This window comes from Mesocricetus auratus, unplaced genomic scaffold (genome assembly GCF_017639785.1).
Source record: "Mesocricetus auratus isolate SY011 unplaced genomic scaffold, BCM_Maur_2.0 Super-Scaffold_4256, whole genome shotgun sequence".
NCBI classification, from domain to species: domain Eukaryota; kingdom Metazoa; phylum Chordata; class Mammalia; order Rodentia; family Cricetidae; genus Mesocricetus; species Mesocricetus auratus.
Genome location: NW_024429182.1, coordinates 26,097,328 through 26,121,924, shown reverse-complemented (window position 1 = coordinate 26,121,924; position 24,597 = coordinate 26,097,328). Strand labels below are relative to the sequence as shown.

Sequence of the window (24,597 nt, the reverse complement as noted above, 5' to 3'; positions counted from 1 at the left end):
AAGCAGGCTCTTTTGCAAGAGGATTTCCTTGTGGTTTTAGGTTAGTTTGTCAACGATAACTAGTGAAGGAGCTGGAGAGGTGGCTTAGTGGTTAAGAGCAGTTTCTGCAGAGGTGAGATCTCAACATCCATATAACAAACTGGGGATGGTCAGTGCATACCTGCTACCCCAGACTGAGTGGGCAGAGGCTAGAGGATCACTGGGGCTTATTAGCTCCAGGTTCAGGAGAGACCCTGCCTCAAAGGAGAAAAGAGGGTGTAGCGAGAGCACTGAATACCCTCCTCTGGCCTCCAAGGACACCATCCCCACAGGACACCAAACACATTCTCCTAGGAAGATTCTATCAACCTGCCCCCCCCCCCAGACAGTTTATATCACTCAGCACAGAAAAGAGAAGCCAAATTTTATAATTTTTTAAATGGGCAAAATACAAATTCATGTTTTTGTTGTTTTCTTTCCTCTTTCATTTTTGGGTGCTTTTTAATTTGTTTTGTTTTGAGACAGGGTTTCATTATGTGGCCCTGACTGTCCTAGAACTACTTATGTTATCTAGGATGACCTTGGTTTTAGAGCAATCCTCCTGCCTTTGCCTCTCTAGGGCTGGGATTACAGTTGGGCCCCACCACAACACACACAAATTACATACTATACTTCACTTTTAGCATGCTTCTAATGACACTAGCTCCATGAGTCAAGTCATGATAGAAATGGTTATCAAGACAAAAGCAATTTGCACATTAATTCTGGGTTACAAATTATAATTGTGGGCTGGGCGGTGGTGGCGCACACCTTTAATCCCAGCACTCAGGAGGCAGAGGCAGGCGGATCTCTGTGAGTTCAAGGCCAGGCTGGACCGACAGCCTCCAAAACTATATATACAGAGAAACCCTGTCTCGTAAAACCAAAAACCAAAACAAAACAAAACAAAAAAACAAATTATAATTGTCAGGATTCTTTTTCTTTTCACAAGAGAGACCTAATAGAAACCTGAGACAGATGAATCTCCAATTCTAATGGAGCCTCCTGGATAGCTTTTTCTCACCTACCAATGAAAGAGGTCACACGAGAGGTTGAATGTCAGGCCTGAAGAGGGTAGAGAATGTCATTATGTTAAAAAAAAGCTTACAACTAATAACACAGATCCATTCCCAGACTAATAATGAAAACCAAGCTAGTACATATGCTTAAATGGTTCACTTAGTTGAGAGAGATATGCATGGTACCCCAAGAAGAGGAATGAGGCAAGATCTCCTGAACAGATTGGGAATATGGCAGGAGGTGGGGGGGGTTGGGAGCTGGGAAGAAGAGAAGGGGAGAAGAGGAGGAGGAAGTAGGTCATGGGGGAACAGGAAGGTTGAGTGGGGGGTAGAATAGGGCGAGAACAGGATGAGAAATACCATAATAGAGGGAGCCATAGGTTTGAAGAGAGATCTGGCACCAGTGAGACCTCTAGTGATCTAAAAGGATGACACCAACTGGCAAGCTACGCAATAGCGGAGAGACCACCTTAAATGCCCATTCCTGATAATGAACTTGACGTGTACCTTATATGTCATCCTAGAACCTTCATCCAGTGACTGATGGAAGCAGAGGCAAATACCCACAGTTAAACACTGAACTGAACCCATGGAACCCAGTGACAGAGAGAGAGAAGCAATGAGCAAATTGGCAAAGAATGGGCTGGCAAAACCAGCAGACAGCTGATCTGACAAGGGGAGCTCTTGGACCCCAGACTGACAGCTGGGAGTTCAGCATGGGATTTCCTGAGTGTGAGAGTCAATGAGGAGGGAGGCCTGGGCAGTATATCAGTATTTATCCCTTCGTGTGTCCATAACACAAAGAGGGATGCTCTCTCAGCCTGGACTCTTAGAGGAGTGCCTGGACCCTGCCCTGAGTGAAATGACAGACTCTGGATATCCCCTATAGGGAAGGTAGTAGGGATAGGGTGGGAGGCTGGTGAGGGGGGTGCGGAAGGAGGGGAGGGAGAGGGAACTGGGATTGACATGTAAAGCAAGGTATTTACAATTAAAGTAATAAAAAAAAAAGAAAAAATCTACTAACACCAAGAAATGACAGAAACAACAAGAACCTGTGGGGGTCTCCACTTACAGGTTGAGAACTACTGCCCTAGACTATATATTGACCCTTCCTAAGTCTTTTTTTTTTTTTTTTTTTCTCGAGACAAGGTTTCTCTGTGGCTTTGGAGGCTGTCCTGGAACTAGCCAGGCTGGTCTCACACTCACAGAGATTTGCCTGCCTCTGCCTCCCGAGTGCTGGGATTAAAGGTGTGAGCCACCACTGCCTGGCAACCCTTCCTAAGTCTTAGGCTTTCTATTCTGCAACATCCAGGAGCTTGGACTCTGGACACCTTTGTACCTTAACATTTACTAATCCATTTGCCTAAAATATCTGCACAGCCTGGTATTTATTACTTCTCCAGGCTTCTGTTTCAATGTTACCTTATCAAATCCCGAGACCCTCCCAACAATCTCTATCCTTACTTAGCCTCTATTTCTCCTTCATGATACACACACACACACACACACACACACACACACACACACACACACGCATTTAATATATATTAAGCAACTACATATTCAATATATTGCATATTCACTTGCTTACCTGATCATTGACCACAAGATGGTAAGGAAATTTGCTTTGTGCCTACGTAGCACACTACGTAGCACACAGAAGGGCATGATAACCAATGTGTTGAGTGGATAAATGACTACACAGAAAGAGGGCAGAGTCTATCCATCCTCACAGGCTTTGGATTCAAGCACATCATTTATTCACACAGGACACAGGACACAGGACACAGGACACAGGAAGGATCTTTCTCAGTTCTGTCTTCACATTGGCCAAGACTTATCATGGAAACAGAAGACAGCCCCTGGTCCAATACAGATGAAAAGAGCTTGGCCAAACAGCTTAGCAAATGCTCTCTGCTCTTATCTATTCATTAGGTTCCAAACCACTGCCTGAAGGATAATACAACCTTTCTCAGTTCAGAACCTTAAGAAACACACTTGCTCATGGCCAACACAGATTGAGTAACTCTTTCTCCTAGGACATGAGTAAACCCTGAGGAGGGATGGAGGTATGACAGAGGTTGCATAAACCATCAGGTCATGTTGGTTCATGGCAGGCTCTCCAGTGCACAGACAAGATAGCGTGTACTGGAAGGTTTAAGGAACTTATCTCACTCCCACACAAAGCCAGCTCTCCTGAATTAGAATGGAGTCCAAGACCGGATCTCACCCAGCAGGCATTATTATACAAAAGCCTCTTAAGCTTTACTTTCTTCACACAGTGCAGGAAAGCTATTATCACTTCCAGTTCTTTGGTCTGGGATGCCCTCCCCCCTCCCTGCACATTGCTGCCACTGTTTTGTTAATGATGAAATTGCAGCCCACAGCAAAAGCCACCAAGCAGGTAAATGCAGAAACAGAACTAGAATTTAGGTTTAATGGCCCTCCCCCTTCCACGTTATGGATTTAGTTCTCACATTCATGCCCCTTAACTCTTTCTTTAGTTCAAAACTGTTTGGCTACTGAGTCCTTTTAGTGGGGAAGAGGACTCCACCCATGAATCACTTAGGTAAGTGGTTGTATCAAATTCTGTAGCTCTGTAGGGGAGGGTGACACAGAAGAAAATGGCTAAAACCTGGAGCAAATCAGTCTCACCCAGGTAGGACTGCTGCCACTGAAGGATCAGTTTGTATAGCATGTGTACTGCAAGCCTGGGCCCTGGATTATATCAGCAGCATCTCCCCCACCAAAGATTACTCACTGAAATCAGTGAAGGAAATGGTGCTCCTTTTTGATGACAGAATTTGCATCTTATAGCTTCATTAAACACCATGAATAACATGATCATTCATTATGCAACAGTCACAGATTTTTCTACCAAGACTCAATTACATTTGTTCTATGACAAAATGCAGAAGCCTGCATTACAAGCTTCTACAACTCATCTCACTGGATTTTCAACTTTGTGAGTTGATCGTTCCTAAAATCTTCCAACCTTTCCTTCACCTATGTGCAAGCACATATCTAACTGCCTCAACTTTCCAAGACAGAGCTACATTTGTTCAATAATTTTATTCTCACATTAACCCCCACCCACCTCAGTGAGATGAAGCAAGTAAGTAGAGAGATTACTATCTTGACTGGGGAGATGGAGAAATTAGAACACAGATGTTAAGGAATTGCTAAACAGAGAGAGACTCTAGGCTGAATGTTACTTCTCTATATCTCAGACTAAGGCATAGCGCACATTTAAAATGATGTTCAATAACAAAGGAATTCACCTATATACTTAATAGTGAGAATGCTTTCGGAGTGGGTTTGTTTTGTTTTTTTGAGTTACATTACTCTACATGCCAAGTGCTAGGATCACAGGAGGGCACCATAAAGAGCAGCCAAAGATGCTACTTTTTGTTGTTGTTGTAAGAGAAACTTTGGAATGGCACTCACAAAACTGAAACATTTTTAGTTAGATGTGTAGAAAGTCTTCCTGTGGGTCTTAGTGTATATATCCATAGAACTGGCCTCATGATTATGTAGTAAGTGTGGAAAAGCTACTACTAACTGAGCTACGTGCCTCTGAAGGCGATGTATATCATCTTGTCTCAACACATGACAAGCAGTAACTGTTCAATCCCAGCATCACATGGCAGCACATGACTATAACCCCAGGACTTGGAGAGAGGATCGGAAGTTTGAGCTATCTTTGGCTACATGGTGAGTTCAAGGTCAGCCTGGGCCACAGAAGTGATGATGGTAACAGATACTGAGTACACGGAAAGTGCCAGGGGCATATTTCCTCATTTAACCTATCTTGGAACCGTCCTATGAAACAGGTCCTGTATTTGCCATAAGTAAGGAAACCACAGCACAGACAAGTCCAAGTTAATGGTCTAGGTCTAAGCATGCCCAGACTGTGGTCGCATGAGAGGTCAAACAAGGGCAACCCCAACCTACCATTCTGAAGTCCTCCTCAAACTTGAAAGCCCCGCCTCCCGTGGCACAGAGGGTGGTGTGGAGGCTGGAGAAGTTCTTCTCGCTGCCCATCTGGATGAACATGTGCATGGCGCAGGTGGGGAAGCGGATGAAGTGCAGGTTCCCTTTGCGCCCGCACATGGTCAGGTTTTTCAGTTCCAGGTGGACGTCTCGGATCCCAGTTTTGCCATAGGCAGTGTTAGAAGTCAAATACTTCCGGATGCTTTTCAGGTTCTCCACTTCTTCCTGTTCCTCTTCTGCCGTGATATCCTTTGGTTCAAAGTAAACCAACTTAACCAGGGTTCCGCCAATATCCATTCCAAACCACGGGAAGGCTGGGAGACAGAGAGGAAAGAATGAGCTGCAGGCCCAGTGTTTGAACATTCAATGAGGACACTCAATGCATCCTAACAACGAGTTTCCTTTAGGTCAACTACACGAATCCTAAATGAGGTGTACAGAGACAGGCCCTGTGGCACCCACAGCTGTTCACAGCCACTCAGAATTAAGAGAAACAGTACAGGATTCTGTAAACTCCCAAGCCAGCCTCAGTTGTGCCTGTGGGACTCAAGTACCCTGCCAAGCACGGTGCTATTTCAATGTTATTTTATAGAAATCTTAGTCAAATTCATGGATAGTTCCTAGGCCAGGCATAGTGGCACACAACAGCACATAGGAGCTAAGGCAGGAAGACTGAAAGTTGAGTCCAGCCTGGGCTACAGAGTGAGACTCAGACTCTTGAGAGGAGAAGAGGGGAGGAGAGGGGAGGGGAGGGAAGGGGAGGGGAGGGGAGACAGATTGATTCTGGGAATAAAAAGCCTCTTTGACAATTTTTCTTTTGTTTCAGCCCTACAGATTATCCATATAAGCCCTTGTCAAGCTGAGTATATTGGGATATAGTAAAGGTCTTTTTTCTGGCGCTAGAACCACCTGGCTTTCTGCTCCTGAGGTTGAGGGGTAAGTGTAGAGGGAAAATATCCCTGCACACACAGTCTTTCCTAAACCTCACTGTTGCTTCGTTTACGACTCAAATCATCCACAATTGCTAAACAGTCATTTTCCCAATACTCTAGAAGCACGAGGCTTGCGATGTGTCTCAGCCGGTGACATGCTTGTCTAGCACACACAGGGCCCTAGGTTTGATCCTAGTAGCACATAAACCACCAGAGTGACACAGGTCTGTAATCCCAGACATTGGAAGGAAGCTGAGAAGTTCAGGGTTTTCCTGTGCTACCTATTGAGGAAAGGCCATCCTGGGATAGAAACCTCTTCAGGAAGAGAGAAGGGGTGTCTTCTGCAGCACTTCAAGGACACAGTTTTGGAGAAGTTCTGGCAGCATGTGTTAAAACAAAAAGTAGCCAGGTACAATGGCGCACGCCTCTAATCCTAGCACTTGGGAGGCAGAGGTAGCCGGACCTTTCTGAGTTCGAGGCCAGCCTTGTGTATATAGTGAGTTACAGGACAGCTAGAGCTATGTAGAGACTTTACTTCAAAACCAAACAACCCCTAAAAGTACAGTTAAAAAAAAAAAAGGCTCCAGGCCAGGTGTGGGACATGTCTGTAAATACCTGTAATCCTAGAATCCAGGGAGTTGAGATACAAGGATTGCCTGTCTTGAGTTCCTGGACAGCCTGAGCTACAGAATGAGACCCTGCCTCAACAGAACAAAATCTCTTAAGTGTTCCAGGAGTACATATAAGCCTGTTATAGTGTAAGTGGGGATGGTGAGATGGCTCAGTGAGCGGTTAATTGCACATGTTGCTCTTCTCCAGTGCCTAAGCACCTATGTTCAGTGGTTCACAAATGTCTAGAACTCCAGCTCCCGAGGACACCTCTGGCCTCCTCAGGTACAGGAGCACACATGTGCACACACAGACATGCATACACATTAATTTAAAAATAATAAAAGTAATTTTTAAAAATAGAATGACCAAATTAACACAACTATTAAAACAAACTATGAACAAAGCATATGTCCTTTAACAACGCAGGGAAGAGTACGACTTCTAAACTGTGGTACACTAGACAGCTGTAAACATGACTTCACTGGAATTTCTTTCCCCAAATGTCCATTAACAAGAAAAGCAAAAGAAAGGGGCAGTGTACACACAGACGGGCACAGATGCTAACCTCATTGCATTTGCTTTGTGTTTTGAGACAGGGTCTTATGTAGCCCAGGTTGGACCACCTTGAACTTCTGATGCTCCAGCTGCCACTTGTTGAGTCCTGGGGTTATAGTAACGTGCCCTCATGCTCGGTTTATGGGGTGTTGGGGGTTAAACCTAGGACCTCATGCATGCTAACATGCACTCTACCAACTGAGCTACATCCTCAGTCTTTCCCATTTGGTTTTTAAGAAGAAAAAAAGAGGGGAAAAAAAGAAGGATGGGAGACATTCTGTCGCTATGCTAATGGATGCAAGCCCGCAGAAAGGTATGGGAGACCTTCGATCTGCTGACGTCACAGAGAAGGCAGGAGGAGTGGCTATCCAGGCACAGGAAAGCCTGAACTGAGGGAATGAGACTGTATCCTGGCAACATTTAGTGCATGCAGCAGTTGAAAGAACCCAGAACAATGGGAAACAGAGACGACATCAGCACTGTTCAGACATAACGAACTACATAAAACCTAGAGAATACACTACTACTACACTAGTAAACCACTACTGACCCTGCAGCGGATACCAACCGCCAGGAGCAAGAGCTCCCTTGAAACCTTCTGTTTGGCTAAATCTTGCTAAGCACAGGCAACATAAAATGACTGACTCTTAAAAGCACAGCCAGAGATTCCCAAACATTCTGCAAGTGATTTGGAAGTCTCACTTGTCTGCCACCCATTTCAAAACTTTTGTTAGCAAAATGTCAAACAACAGGAAAAAAAGTATAGTGTCACAAAAATCCAATACAATATTTTATGAGCAGTTTGGGCTAAGGAAAAGGGAATAAAGTTTGGAAGGATTGTGTTAATTTAAGCAGGAATGGAAACTGTTCTAGGACCTGGAGATGGGGGAGAAGTCAGAAAGGGGAGACTGGGGCTGTATGGGGCTGTAGCTCAGGAGCAGGGGGGGCGGCGGCGGGAGCGTTAGAATGAACAAGAAAGGTCAAGAAAGGTCCTATATCACTAAACAATAGGAAGTGGGAGACAGAAGAGGAGGGAGAGAAAAAAATGGTTTAGCTCTTTCACATCTTTTTGTTATTGTTAGAGGATGGGTGGCTGAGACAACGTCTTGTCCTATACTTATCTGAGACTTTTGAGCCTCCTGACCGCTGAGTCCGGTCACCACGCCTGACTTCCACTTTCTACCGTCATGAACACAGCGATGCTCTTTTGCTCACAATGCAATGCTTTTCCAGGCATGTGTCTAACTGCACTCGTCTTCCTGATATCTAGATCAGCCTAACCCTAAGCTTCCCTTCCAGCTGCACTGTCCAAAGAAATAGGAGAGAAGGGGAAGGAAGAAGGAAGAACGCCCTGTGTGGCTGCCAGTGCCCCACACTTGCTGCAGATGGATGTCCAGGTATGTGGATAAGTTCAGCTGAACTACTGCGCCTACCAGAAGCCATGCCCATTCTAGGCACAGAATGCTAGCATTCACCCCTTCGTCTCCTTCCCAAACTGGATGTTATAAGAAAAACAAAACAAAGGGCTGATATAGCTCAGAGGTAAGTAGCTTGTGTGGCATGTTAAGGCTCTGGGCTAAGTCCCCAGAGGAGAAGGAGGAGGACGCTGCAAATGAATAAATCAGAGTAATCAACAATAGGAGACCATGTTCAGATAACACAGAGACACGTCCATAAACAAGTGTTAAATAAACATTACAGGGGGTCACCGTTCCTCCTCGAAATACCAGGCTAACAATCTACATGGAGTCATTCACACCCATCTGAAGCTAAGCTAATGGTCTGACCTCCTGAAAAATCTGGATTACAAAAATACCAGGAACTGCCCAAACAAGCCAGCTTCACTGAAGCTCCTTCTGCCTCATTCTCACACAAAGAAGTAACCTAGCTGTGAGTGGTGGCTCCTATCTCTAATCCTAGCCTTGGATGCTGAAGAAGGAGGATTGCTACAAGCTGTAGGCCAGCCTAGGCTACATAGTGAGTTCTAGGCCAGCCTAGGCTACATAGTGAGTTCTAGGCCAGCTAGGATTATGAGTGAGATCCTTTCTCCAAGAAAACAAAACATCAACAAAAGAAATGACTTGATGCTATCAACTGTTTTTCTCTTCTGTTTCCCTTTCTCTGCCATAAAGGAAATGACTTTCTAATGACAGATTTATTACATCTCATTGGATCTGCTTTCAAGGCCTTTCCTGACTGGACCAAACACCTTTGGTTGGCCCACTGGAAATTGCTAGATTTTAAAACTAAAAGTAAAGCAGTTTAGCTCAGTAACCTTGGGACTGGGGAGAAGACTTCATGGGTAAAGGTGTCTGAAGCTATTCCTGAATTAGATCCCTGGAACCCACACATCAAAAGAGAAAACTGACCTCAGACCTCCACATGAGTACCCTGACAAGCACATAAACACACCGACATGAAATAAATAAAAAAAAATCAATAATCTCAACTGCTGTGATTCTGCCCTTTGACAGCATATGCAAATAAACCTTTGTTCTTTAATGCAGGGAGAGTTGAGCTGGGCATTGGCAGCACAGGCCTTTAATCCAGTACTCGGGAGGCACAGGCAAATGGATCTCTGTGAATTTGAGGCCAGCCTGGTCTACAGAGTGAGTTCCAGAGTGGCTATATAGAGAAACCTTATCTCAAAAAACACCAAAACCAAAGTCAAAAATAACCCAGGGAGAGTTGGGTATTATGAGCTGCTGCAATAGGTCCTGACCTGTTGCCACTAACAGCTCAAGTGCAATTGCATGTTGAGATGAGTGAACAACCCCCAAAGAGAGAGAAGCAGATCTGGGAGACTGGCAAACGTTTGGTAAAAACGGTATTCTGTGACAATTTGAATGTTAGATAACTAATACACCCGAAGCAAGAGTTGAGGCTTGAAAGTCTCAGGAGAGAGGGTGAAGTCAGAAAATAACTGCCTGATTTAACAACAAAAAGCAAAGAGGGTGTGGGCAATAACCAAACTCAGTGGAATGCAAAGCCGAAACAAACATGCCAATCCCAGCACTAATGGGGTGGAGGCAGAGGGTCAGAAACTAATGGCCAGCCTCAAAACAACAAAACCAAAACATCACTTAAAAAAAAAAAAACAACAACAACAAGAAATGATGCCTCTCTCTAAGCAAGCTACTTCAGGGTGGGCATATTCTTGAGCATGCTCAGTTTAAGGGATAACTTATGAAGGAAAAATGGTGGACACACTTTGGGCAATGCTTACCTCTAGGTCAGGGAGTAACCGTCTGAAGGGTTAAAATGCTCAGCCTGTGCCAGACTGTTTTAGTGGGAAAAGGAAAGAGCATTTTGAAGGTGTATTATTCATCCACAAGTGGGCCCGAAAGATGCCTGGCTTGCTGGTGACCAACAGTCAGATCTGCAGAGCAGGGGAAAACCACCCAATGAAAACCCAAACTAAAAAGGTCAATTAGCACTCCACACTTGCCCCTTCTGAAGTGAGGGAACTGTTGTCATTCTTATTGTTAACACTGAAGTTAAGATGTCCACAAGCAAGAGGAGTTAGGGCAATGGACCTCAACTTTCCTATGCTGCCATCCCCTACCACAGTTCCTCATGTTGTGGTGACCCCCAACATAAAATTATTTTTGTTGCTACTTCATAACTGTAATTTTGCTATGGTTGTGAACTACAATGCAAATATCTGTGTTTTCCCATGGTCTTAGGCAGCCCCTGTGGAAAGGCCATTCAATCCCCCGGGCAGGAGGGTGATGACCCACAGGTTGAGAACCTCTGCGTTTAAGGGGGTTTGTTTTAGTTCAGCCTTTGGATAAGAATAGTTCAAGGGGCCAGATAGTGGTGGCACACACCTTTAATTCCAGGGAGGCAGAGGCAGGTGTCTGGGAGTTGGAGGTCAGAATGGTCTCCAGAGTGAGTTCCAGGACAGCCAGCACTGTTTTGCAGAGAAACCCTGTCTCAAAAACAAAACAACAACAACAAAAGAATAGTTCAAGGGGAGTTTGGGGATTTAGCTCAGTGGTAGAGCACTTGCAAAGGCCCTGGGTCCTCGGCTGGGAAGGTGGGAGGCGATGGAGGGTAGGGGGAAGAGTAGCTCAAGGGAAAAGCTTATAATGCCATCTCTTAACAAAGCCAGCCTGGTTCAAAATGACATGCATTTAGTCAATAGATGGGCTTGGAGGAAGCAAAAATCGCCTGTCACACAGCAAACACAAGGAAGGAAGGAGTTAGAAGGAAAACTGGGAATTTGCTGCAGGGATGTGGAAAGCGACTAGAATCAAAGAGACATGGAGCTGATTCCTCTGAAAAGTTGTACACCACAGCCACTCCGTGTGAGCCTGAACCCGCACAACCAGGAAAACTGCTCATGACCGCTGGGAATTCTCTGATTCCCTAAGTAAGTCGGCCTCAGGCAAAGCCAAAGGCAACCTCTCCAATGTCCTCTCAAACAAGTTTTTCTACCGTGCAGCAGGGGATGAGGAATGTGTTTGGGGGGTCAATTCCAGAGCCTTGACTTACTAAGCAAGCACTCTCCTCCCAGGCTGACTTTATTTCTCTACTTCAACTGGCCACAATGTTCCTACGCATTCCAGTGGCCAGAGCAAAGAAAATATTAATAAGAAGAAACCAGAAACAAAACAGCACAGAGCAGACTGGTCATTTCCAGACCAGGACAGGGCCAGGGAGACACAACAAAATGACTGACAGCTCAACCCAAGGCCACTTGAGGTTGTTCCTTGTATGGAAAGGCAGAAAGGAATCACTAACTCGTCCGTTTGACTTGTTCTATTTATTATCTTATTACTTACTGTTGTGTGTGTATGTGTGTGAGCGCATGTGCCACAGAGTGTGTGGCGGTCAGGGAACAACTTTAGGGAGTTGGTTCTCTTCTTCTACCACAGGATCCAGGGATCAAACTTGGGTCCTCAGGCTTGTGAGGCAGGTGCTTTTCCCTAAACCATCCTGCTGGCCTAGCTGGAAAATCTGGATAGTATATCTCTAGTGCAGATTTCTTGGAAGATGAGATAAAATAGCTTAGTTTCAGGTCAGTGTGGGTAACTCCACTGTGAGTGTTAGCCTTGGATGGCACTTGGTTCAAAACCACGGACTCTGGCAATTGTAACCTCACAGATGTGACTTCAATGGAGAAGGACTAGTGGTAGAGAAGAGAAGAGAAGAGAAGAGAAGAGAAGAGAAGAGAAGAGAAGAGAAGAGAAGAGAAGAGAAGAGAAGAGAAGAGCCTGAGGCAAAGCCCTCCCTCAAGGCCCCATAGGGACATTCTCCACCTCAGGGCAGAGCGTCCAGCAGGACTGCAGAATCCCTCCTGAATTTTGGATTGTTTCTGTGTGACTCCATCCACTCCTTTCTAAACAGCACAGCAATGTGCACTGAATTTTCCAGTCTTTCTTTTGCTACATTAGTATACAATGGGAGGAGCATGGAGAACATATAGCTTGTCTTTCTTCAGAAGCCTCTAAATCAGCAGTTCTTGGCCTGTGGGTCACTGGTCCTGTGTGTGTGTGTGGGGGGGGCATTGAATGGTCCTTTCACAGGAGTTGCCTAGGACCATAGGAAAACACATACACATACAACTCATAACAGTAGCAAAAATTACAGTAGAAATGAAAATAATTTTATGGGTCACCACAACATTAGGGACTGCATGTATTAAAGGGTCACAACATTCGAAAGATTGAGAATCACTGCTCTAAATCATTAGGGATCACACCCAAGATAGAAATGACTTTATATCACCTAATTTAGAATCCTAGTTAGGCATCATTTGGATGCTGTGACTAGCCAGGACACCAGAACAGTCCCCTTTGAAGATTTGGATGTTATTTCATCTGCAAGAAGAGCACACTGTGGCAGTCATGTGTGCTACTAACCAGATAATTCTGGTCTTTTCCTTTAGGCACAATGAGGTCAGATAGCAAGGAACTCCTGCCATTGATAACTGACCTGGGCCATGTTCCTAATCAGGCTACTGACTGGTGAATGTGTGTTCTTTCCAGGCAAAAGGGCATGGATGGTTGGAAACTTTGCAGGGCCCTTCGCCAAAACAGCAACACTTAGAGTGCTCTGTCATCTGGGTATCAGAATGAAGGTTGGCCAAAACGGACTCCCTGCCACCCTTCACTGGACTTGCCATCAAAAAAATGTATTTTATTTTTAATCCTGTGTGTATGTGGGTGTGTGTCTGTGGGGGCCAGGAGCATAGGACCCCTTGAAGCTGAAGTTACAGGCAGTTGTGAGTGACCTAATGTGAGAAATGACCATGGGTCATCTGGAAGACTGATATACTCTCTTAACCAAAGTCACCTCTCCAGTCAATTGCCTTTCAAAAGTTAAAATAAATCTAACACATTTATTTATTTCTGTGTATGTGGAGGTCAGAGGACAACTTTTAGAGTCAGTTCTCTCCTCCCAGCATGTGCGTCCTGGGTCTCGAACTTAAGATACCAGGCTTAGGGCTAAACCATCCCTCCAGCTAGGACCTGTGTTTTGACATATGTGGTAGTTTGAATGTGATTGGCTATAGAGAGTGGCACCATTAGGAGTGGTAGCTTTGTTGCAATAGGTATGGTCTTGTTGGAGGAGGTGTGTTCCTGTGGGGGTGGGCTTTGAGGTCTCATATATGATCAAGCCACACCCAGTGCATCAGACTGTTGCCTTCCAGGCAAAATGTAAGCTACCCATTAAATGCTTTTCCTTTGTCAGAGTTGCCATGGTCATGGTGTCTCTTCACAGCAATAGAAAACCCAACTGAGGCAATATATGAACCTTTGGTTTTTTTTTTTTTTAAGCCACTGGGATTTGATAGTTATTTGTTGTTATCTAGACCTGCTATATTAATCAGTACTGAATTACTGTAATAAATACTTGAGATAATCAATTTATTAAGAGAAAAGGTTTCTTTGGGTTCATGGTTCTAGATGTTCTAATCTAAGACCAAGCAGCTGCTCTACTCTGGGCCTGTGGTGAGCCAGCATATCATGGCAGGACCATTAAGAACAAAAATGATCACCCTATCAACCAGGAAACAAATGGCAGAGAGAAGCCATGACCAGGGTTTCCCAATCTCCTTTAAGGACATGCACCCAATGACATCAGGCCTTCAATTTACATCCCACCACCTAATGGTTCTACTGCCTCCCACCAACATACCTGTGCAGCCAAACCTCAACGTGCGGACGCTTGGAAAACACTTAAGCAAACCACAGCGCTTGCCTGTCCTTAGTACTAAGCCTGCATCAAATCTTAGGATGCTTTTTTTCCTTAGAAACATCTCTCTTCAGCAGAATTAGACAAAGGGCTTGTAACCAGCCCTGGGAAACATGTGGTGACCTAACTTAAAAAGTTAAGTTCAATTATATTCACTTCTCTCCTAAACTTTCTCCAAAACAAACCAGGACTATCAATCTGATAGTGACTCAAACTATGAATTGAAACTGCATTCCAAGTACTGTGGCAAGAATTTTAAATACCTTTTGACAGTAGCTAGTGATGTCAGAATTGTTTAAGCCATGGACCTACGATGGCATCAAAGATCAACCTAGGACAGCAGTCTCTCACAACTGAAGATTAATGATGTGGGCTAGCATGAAGTTTACAAAGTGAATGCAGGCTTTATTATGAATTCTTTACAGAGGAACTGGAGAAATGGATCAGTGCTCTTCCAAAGGATCTGGGTTTGATTTCCAGCACCCACAAGGCAGAAACAACTATCTGTAACTTCAGTTCCGGAAGATCTGTTGCTGTCTCCTGACCTCCACTGGCACAAGGCAGACTTGGGGTGCACATACTGACATGCAGGCAAAACATTCATACACATAAAATAAATACGTATAAAGAAAATCACAGAAAAGTGGGAACTCAAGTTAACTGAATTGAGAAAGTGAAACAGAGTACTGAGAATGAGGGACGGGCTTCCAAAAGAAAAACAGGCTGTTGGATTTCCTTTATCTGGGGTTTTTGTAGTTAATGACAGAAGCTGAACAAAGGCAGAGGAAATTAATCTCTGTTGAAACTGGTTAATTTTCTGCGTTATCATACATACTCTATGTATGTCCTCCTAGCCCAACCAGGTTGATGAGTATGTGTTATTCATATGCTACCCACCCAGCTAAGGGTGTTTGCAACCAGCACCCTAATCCATCTTAGACTCTGGCATAGCTCTGAGCTTTAACTATCTACTGGCTAATAGTCACTTGGCTAGCATTACTACCTTCGGACATTGCAGGTGTCTTGCTAATTGTTAATTGAACACTTTGGCTTCTTAGTAGCTGATATTGACTGTTGGCCATCAGTTAATATCTGGTGTTGCTAACTCTGACTTTGAAGGTGTCTCAAGTGTTATCAGCTGAATAGAGCTCTCTCTGATATCATAACTACCAAGGACTAAATGGCTGCAGTGTTCTTGGTTGTCTCTGTCTACAGCATGGTCTGGGGTCTCTTTCCTCAAATAGAACAGACTTATCAGAAGCCATCCTCACTTACAACTTAGTCTAATATGACTGCATTAGAAGCAATGTATTAAAAGCAAGACTATTTAATAAACAATAGTGCCTAATGTGTGTTTCCCAGATGGGAAAGGTCTCATAGACACTATCCACTGGCCCACTGTAACTGGCCTTGATTCTTGAAGCCTGTTCTCTCTCTGATCCACGTGGCTATCCCTTACCCTGATGCAGCTCTCTTAAGCATCTTCCTTGGTGCCCTATTCTGCTGTTTTCACCATTAGTTTTCCTTCTGTGCCAGCCTTGGTTCTCACTATAACATAAGAGTTTGTAGGTGCTCACACAAACCGCTTCCTCCCTGTTATCTACAGGGAACTGGCTCCTGATTCCCTAGCTTTAAAACAAAGGCTCCTTTTCTGTTCCTTTCCTCTCAGTCCCCCTTTGTTCCTTCTTTCCTTTATTTGAGATAGAGTCTGTAGCCCAAGCTATCTCTAAACTGAATATAGCCAGGAATAACCTTGAACTCCTGAAGCTCTTGCCTCTTTCAAGTGCAGAAATCACAAGTGTGCACTATCACTCTTGGTTTCAAAGTTGTTCCTTAAAGTCTTTTTGAATACTAGGATCACCTGAAATGATTTGTTTCCTGTGGTAAATTTTAAGGGTACATAGTGACCCAAAAAAGAACATAAATGATCAAAGACAAGAGGAAGAAAATAAACAACAATTAAAACTAGAAAAGGTTTCCTAGAAGCAATGTTAAAGACATAGGGGAGTCTGGCAGGAAAAACAAAACAAAACAAAACAATTTCCTCTTTTCCTCACAGGATAAAGAACTAAGGGAAAATCTGAGACTCCTAGTTGGCCTCAGAGATTTAAGAGTCTTAGTTAGGCAACACTCCCTAACAGTCAGCAGCACAAATTTTTTTCGATGATAGTGGTTCCCTAAGATTAGCACCTGCAACACGAAAAATAAAAGACCCAGTGACTGATATGGGGGCTCAAACTTCAAGATGAAGAACAGAAAACAAAGTAGCTTGGCTCTTACTACTACCTCAGGCTGAATGGGCTGATCCTGCTGCCTCTCCTCAGTGTGGCTGGAGAATGAATGTCTCCTACTGAATACTGAAGATCCTGCTTCTATCTTTTATACCCCTCTCGCGCTGGAATTAAAGGCGTGTGATCTGTTACTCTTTTAGACTGATTCAATCTCGTGTATCCCTGGGTGGTCTTGAACTCCGAGAGATCCACCTACCCCTTAATCCTGAGTCCTAGGATTAAAGGTACGTACCACCACCTCTTAGTTTCTGCCTGCTGGGATTAAAGGTGTGTATTTCTACCAAAGAACCCAGGCAGAATGGCACATGCCTGTAATTCCAGTGATACTCAGACGGCAGGGACCCAAACATGGTGAGTCCCAGACCAGCAGGAACTAAATAATGAGACCTTGTCTCAAAAAGCAAATAAAATCTAAATAAAATGGATCAAGGAATTCTCTCACATCAGTTCTTAGAACAGTTGACATCAGAACACAGTTCAGTTTCAGGAACCAATCTTCCATTCTGCTAGGACAGTCTGAGTTGAGTTTTCTGATGCTTGCAACCAAGGGTCCTGATGGCTAAAAGTTGTATGGAAACATTTCTTAGTCAAGCAACTTACTGATGTGTACATGGAGGCAGGCTAATGTACCACTGAGGGTCTGCCTAGTTCTTATACTCCACCATCATAAAAGCACAGACACTAAACCCTCCAAAGTCATATGTCAACGGCACTATGAAGAGACCTACAATTGTTGCACACAGAGATCTGTTAAACTTTTCATTCTCTATACGAAGAAACTAGAGAGTTTCTCTCAATTACTGTATGCTGGTTTGCCTAAATTTAAACTATAGTCATGTGGTAATTGCCAATGCTGTCAAGGGTACCAGAACCATGAGTGAGAATGTAAATTAGTGCAATCTTTCCCATGGGGCTATTCAACAATCTACATTAAAAAGCTCCAGATTCTTCAACCCTCGACACCTTCATTCTAACCCTAAGGACATGATTATGGATGTGTCCAAAGAAATTAGCATAGTCAAAATATGCCTCAGCTATAGAAGGTTTGCCTAGTATGTAGACGGTTGTAGGTTTGATCCCTGGCAACTAAAAATCAAGAAACCAAAAAACTGAAGCATCAATGTATAAAAATTCGGAGTTGGATAAACAAATGATTATCCATTAGTACAAAGAAACAACACATCCCAATTTAAATAATTTTTGGTGGGAGTACTGGAGATGTGGCTCAGTGGCTAAGAACACTGTGTTCATGACCCAGCACCCTCTTGGCAGCTTACAAGCTGTAACTACAGTCTTAGGGAATCCAGTGTTCCCCCCTGGTTTCCATGGGCACCACGCATGCACATGGAGCACAGACATACATGCAAGCAATGCACTCATACACAAAATAAAATCAAAATAATTTTGGTGGACAGAACTTAAGGACATTAAAAGAAAGTTCCAGTTAGGGTGAAAGAGAGTGATTAAATGGCATATGCTGTACAATTAGTCTGTCAACAGATGAAATTGGCCTTGAGCAATTACAGGAAGTAAGCCTAGACTCACTGCAAACCACAGGTCATAGAACGGGGCAATCTTTTCTCTTCTTCAGAAGTTTCTGACACTTTGATTTTTAGAATCAACACAGTTAAACTTCATTATCTGAGGTATTTTTAAATCATCGGTCAAAACCACTGTCGTGGTGTAAAAGAAAAGAAATTGCTTTGCTTCAAGCCAATGATGCTGACCTCTGGTTTCCCAGGGAACACAGAGTGCCTGCATCCCCCAGTTCAACACTTCCTTTTCTTCTGAGTCAGCACCCTCCCCGAGTCTACCAGAGAAGCCAGGTGCAGTGTTGCACGCCTGTAGTCTCAGTACTTAGTGGGTTATGGAAGGAGGACTGTGATCTTGAGGTCAGCTTGCATGGCAGAGCAAGTTCCTGTCACACACACACACACACACACACACACACACACACACACACACACACACACACACACAAGTCAAACCAAACCAAACAAAAATCCCCAGAAGGTGTGGATATTAATTAGTTCCTTTAAAATCACACATCTGCACATCTGTAATCTCAGCACTTCAGACAGCTTGGGCTACATAGTTCAAGGCTGGCGGGGCTACATGGGGAGGCTCTCAAAAAACAAACAAAAGAAATCTAAAGAAATCAGGAACACACACACCTCCCTGCCCTCCCACCTCTTTGTTTGAGACAAAGTCTCACTGTGTACCCTTGGCTGGCTTGTAACTGACTATGTGGTTCAGGCTGGCCTCAAACTCAACAGAAACCAACCTGCCTCTCCCTCCTGAGTGCAAGAATTAAAGACACATGTGCCACCACACCAAGCAAAACACATGAACCTTCAGGTTGAAGGAAATGTGGTACAGATAATGTTAACACATTCATCTCCTCACTAACATAATCATTAAACACATTTTCCTTTTAGTTTTTTATTGATGGACAAAGGCAGATGGGCCTGGGGCCCACAAAAGCTGGCCTCTTCACATTCTGCTGTGTATTTAACCTCGGCAACAGCAATGACTCCCACATCATAACCTACTGCCCACTTGGAATTTAACCTGTATCTCCATGGCTTATTTACCCAGACTTTCGGTGTTTAGTGAGACTAAACTTGAAAGCAAGAAGTCATTATTTGTGTGTGCATGGGAAAGCAATTTCATGTGTTGGCACATGTGGGGGTCAGAGGACAACTACGGGGGAGCCATTCTTGACAGCTAGTGCCCAGGGGGTTGTGGTGCCGTGGTAGACACGGGGAGGGTGCTGGCTCAGAAGAAAAGGACATGTTGAACTGGGGGATGAGGGTGTTCTGTTTTCCCTGGAAACCAGAGATGGGCTACCAGGGGCTTGAAGCAAATTAAAGCACGTTCTTTTCTTTTACACTGCAACAAAGGTTTGACCAAGGATTTAAAAATACCTCAGACTGTGAAGTCTAACTGTGTTGAATCTAAAAGACTGAATAAACACTTCCAGGCCTGGGAGACACACACTTTTGCTGGCTGAGCCATTTGGCTAGCCCTAACTACGGTTACTTTTTAAAGTGACTGGACATGTTCAACAGTGCGGTTTCTCAGATTTACCAAACTGTATAAAAACCAACAAACAAACCCACAAAACAAAACATCTAACACATATTATGAAAATACAGATTGCCAGAGTAAAAGTATGGCTCAGTGGCAGGGTACTTGCCCACCACCCGTGAGACAAGTTCAATTCCAGCACTATAAAAAAATAAATAAATAAAGAGTACAGATTGCCAGGCTGTCATCTAGACATTTGGGTTCCATGGAACTGGAGCAGTGCCCAGGAAATGTTTTTAACAAGGGGTCCCTTCACTCAAGTTCAGAACTACTCCACTAGCTGAATCCAGATGAATGGCATAAATGGTTGGAGCGCATCTTAAGTGGGCAGCTGGCCTGACACCTCTGAGAACAGAGCCCTGCCACTGACAGCTGTAGGCAACACACTGCAGTGACCCATCAAACACTGCGGTTCCCGGGACACATCTGACCACTTCCTGGTAAGATCCTTCACCAACGATTGCTTCATGAGTACTGCAGGTGATTTTCAAATTTTAAATCCTGATCGGGAGGTTCTAGATGTCACTCCATGCTCGATTAGCCCCAGGGCTACAGTTTAGAAAGTTTTATAATTAAATTCCCTCCATGGCTCTTCTCTCTCAGTGACTACCATGGTAAAGAGAAGCATGCATTTCTTGAGGAAGCCAGCTCTGACAACAATACGCAAGTATTTAGGTCATGCAGGTGCACAGTTCTTTGATTTGTAGCCCAACTGGCTGACCTTAACACAGAGAACCACATGAAATCAAAGCAAGCTGAAATATCAACATTAAGAAAAAAATCTGTTGTGAGGATAGGGTTTAAAAAGCAAGATCCTCTTGCAGAGGCAAAGGAAACCATGAACCAAGGTATCCTTCTGCTAGAGCCAGTAAATGAAGCCGGAGTCTTTACTTGGATTTGGACTAGACAGAAGCAAGATAGAGCTGGAGGTGATCCAAAAATATCAAACTCAAAAGTGTAAGAAACATTTCTCAGTCAACCATGGTGGTTCACACCTGTAATACCCACCCTGTACAAACCTCACACAGACCCTGAGATTGGGGCCAGCCTGGGATACTAAGACTCAAACAAAATACATGCCCAGAAAGAGCAGCTTTTAGTCCTAAAGTCCTGGTGACTCAACACCACTTTTATGATAGAAGTCACAGAAAAGACTAGTCACAGGAAAAAACAAGAGGTCACACTTCTTTGACACAATACTCTTGCTGTCTGTCAAGCCCTGCATTTCTGCTCCAGGTCTTAAGGAGGGGCATGGGAGAGGCAGACTGAATTCAATTTATATTCTACATTAACATTCCTAGGTTGTCTACAGCTGCAGTCACCACCTGTATTTCTCACCAAGAAGCTGATGGTTCTGCCCAATTTAGAGGCAGTAGATGGATGTTAACCTTCCTTTAATGACACCATGTTGTGCAGTTCTTTCCTCCAAATTTAAACACTCCCTCCTAGAAGGGAGAGGCAGGCCCTTAACTAGGGAAGTTTATAAAACTTAAAAGATATACATGGCCCCTCATGAAGGCTACAGATGCAGCAACTATTCATGGGCATGGAGGAGACTCTTCCATGCGCTGACTAGATGGTGTTCTGGGATGCTGCTTCCATGAGTCTTCACTCTTTCCTGAGAGGTCTTTTAATGATGCAGTTGCCTTTGGGTCACCCACACTTCTGTAAATAACCCCAATAAACTCACTGGCTCACTAAGCTAGAGTTGGGTCAAATCATTTGTTGGGTCTGTGGTTGATGCTCTTATCTGAAGATAATAGTATGTTTTCCCAGGAAAAGACACATAACACCCACTTTCTTAATTAAAATTAGTCTCCAAATGAAATAAAAATCCCGTTGTTTTGACCACATAAAGGTATACCAAGGGACATGTTCACCAGGCACTTGTGTGACTGTCTTTGATGTGCCCACCTCACCAACTCGTCAGAGTCCACCCAGGTACGGCTACTTCAGCTTCCTAAAGCCTTGTGTGAGGGCTCAAGATGGTAATCTCATTACCTGCTTAAACAAATCCCAGTTTAAACCACCAAGAGGTTTAGCTTTCTGTCTGCACAAGCCACCAGAGCATGCTGGTTTGCTCTAGGGACGCTTCTGATAATTTAATGTCACAGAGTAGATAATTAAAGAGGTCAGCATTGCTAGGTAGCACCACCGAGCAAAACAAGTCTACCAAAAATGAACTTCGCTCTTTTCTTTCAGTCTCAAGTACGAAAGTCTAGTAAATCTTTACAGCTTGGCTGGGGTCACAGGGAGGAGGAAGAAGAGTGTTCCGACTGCTCTTGTGGCAATTCTACATGAAGGACAAGGTCACAAACACATACCTCATATAGTTTGAGAACAAGTGCATTTTTACTCATGTAGTCACTGACTGAATAGGGTCCTTACTTGTTTGTTTCCCTAGACAAGGAAAGATACTTTGCAGCAAACAAAATTTAGACATAGTAATGCTTATGTCCCCGTTGGCACTTACATTCTTTCTAATTCACAAAGGACTAATGACTAATTAAGAATAGTGTAGAAAGAAGAGATGAAATCCACATTGTCTAAGACCAAAATGCTATTAAATTAAAACCGTTCTACAGTACTGGTAGGTCAGCCAATTACAGCTAGTGACCATTGAGCAAAAGTCCAGCACTTTTAAGTCATGGCATAGGACTGCAACTTACATAACTTATAAACCTAGGATGTTAATGTCTGAAGGGTTTAAGTGCTCCAACCAGTAATAGGTACACAAGATGTTCAGCTCCAGGAAATGCCAATAAAAAACAAACAACAATAATAAACTCAGTAAGAGGCATGAGAGAGAGAGAGAGAGAGAGAGAGAGAGAGCAACAAGTGTTTGTGAGGAGTACAAGAGTGAGTGCCCCTTGCTTCATTATCATCTCCCAAGTGGAAACAACCCAAATGGCTATCAACTGATGAGCATGAATAAATTATGTGATATACTCATAAAACGAAGAGCAACAGAGAGGATAAAATGTTGATAAATCTTGTAACATGTATGAACGGTGAGCACTGCCATGAGAAGGCATCCATCAAAGGAGACCAAATGTGAAGAGTCAGAAAGAAAATAACTCCATCAAGAGAAAATAGGAGGGAGTTCCAGGACAGCCAGGGCTACACAGAGAAACCCTATCTCAGGAAAGAAAAAAAAAGACAGGAAATAGATGAGTAGCTATGGAAAGATAGGAGGAGTGCCTGCTAATGAATGCTTTGGAAGGTGATAAAGCCATCTTGGACTATATAGGGAGATCCAGGCAAGCTTGGGGTATATAGACTTTGTCTCAAAAACAACCAAACAAAAAGTGATTTTGAAGGGTGGAGCAGAGAGCTACCTGGCAGGTACAAGGTTCTGGGTTCAATGCATAATACAAAAAGGGGAAAAAAACTCAAAGCTAAAAAATTAGATCCCTAAGGGCAAGGGAGGTACTCTCAAGATATTTAAGGGCAAGGGAGGTACTCTCAAGATATTTAAGCGTCTCTCACTTCATGTATTTCCTAGCAATTGGCTGTTCCAAAGTGTTTGCAGGAGCCAGGCATAGTGGTGCACGTCTTTAATCCCAGCACTTAGTAGGCAGAAACAGGTGGATCTATATGAGTTCCAGAACAGCTGGAACAGAGCTATGCAGACTCTGTCACAAAAAAGAAAAAGAAAACAGAAAAGACAGACAGACAGGAAGGAAGAAAAGAAGGAAGGAAGGACGGAACAAAGGAACCAAGGAGTGAGGAAAGGAACAAAGAAAGACAGACAGACAGACAGACAGAAGGGTTTGCAGGGCTAGAGATGAGGCTCAGTTTGGTACAATGATTACTTGGCAAGCATGAGGTCCCAGTTTTAAGTCCCAGCAGTGCAAAACAACAGAACACAGTGGTGCACGCCTACCATCCTGGCACTCTGGAGGTAAGGACAGAAGGGTCAAAGTTCAAGGTCATCTTTGAGTCAATATTGAGTTTAAAGTGAGCCTGAGTTACAAGACATCCTGTCTCAAAAAAAGGAGGGGGGGAGGGAGAGAGGGAGGGAGGGAGGGAGGGAGGGAGGGAGGGAGGGAGGGAGGGAGGGAGGGAGGGAGGGAGAGAGGTGCTTCCTGCTGAGCATAGCAATGAGCAGTGACCTGCTACAATCCAAGTACTTCAGGGGCTGCTGCAAGAAAATCTTGAGTTCGAGGCCTCCCTGGTGATAAAGGACACCCCCATCCCAAATAAAGAAGAAAAAAAAAAACAGACAACAAAAGAAAGTAAATGTTTTCAAACTCTTGCTTTGGAATTCTGTTGTTTTATCTTACCTCTGAAGCCCACATAAGATAGAGAAAAGCAAGCTTCCTTTGCACAAATTTACAAATCATATCACAACATTCAGAGTTAATTATGGTGGGATGAATGAGAAATGTCTCTCATAGGCTTCTGTATTTGAACCGCACGGGCAGTTGAAGGTTCATAGCCTGGCCGCTTCCTGTCTCTGTCTGCTTCCTGAGTACCAGTGAAATGTAATCGCTTAGTCCCGTCCCCCCCTCTCCCCCCAGCCAGCACACCATTATGGACTCTACCACTCTGGAACCATATGCCCAAACAGATTCTTCCTTAAGTTGTTCTTGGTTCTGGTATTTTATCACAGTAACAGAAAAGTAACTAACTAGTACAGTAATTACTAATGACAATGTTTTGAACACAATAAAGGTGAGAAACTGTCTTATGGAACAGCTTCATTTTCATGAATTCCAGCACTTATTTGTTTATCCATTTTTATATTTATTGGTTTGCTTATCTAAGACAAGATCTCACTCTACAGCCCAGATAGGCCTCAAACTCACAGCAATCTCCCTGCCTCAGTGTCTCACGCTGCAATCGAAGGCATGAGGTCCCATGCCTGGCAACCCATTTGTG

The 24,597-nt window shown here is 43.8% G+C and overlaps 1 protein-coding gene across 3 annotated transcripts in view; it reads right to left on the bottom strand.

Moving 5' to 3' along the window:
• Window positions 1-24,597, bottom strand: part of Pank1 (pantothenate kinase 1) — a 61,548-nt gene that overhangs the window by 20,510 nt on the left and 16,441 nt on the right. For all 3 annotated transcript variants that reach the window (XM_040745222.1, XM_040745219.1, XM_040745228.1), the window contains exon 2: window positions 4,992-5,344. In XM_040745222.1, the coding sequence (XP_040601156.1) occupies window positions 4,992-5,344 (353 nt within the window). The remainder of the gene's footprint in view (window positions 1-4,991; window positions 5,345-24,597) is intronic.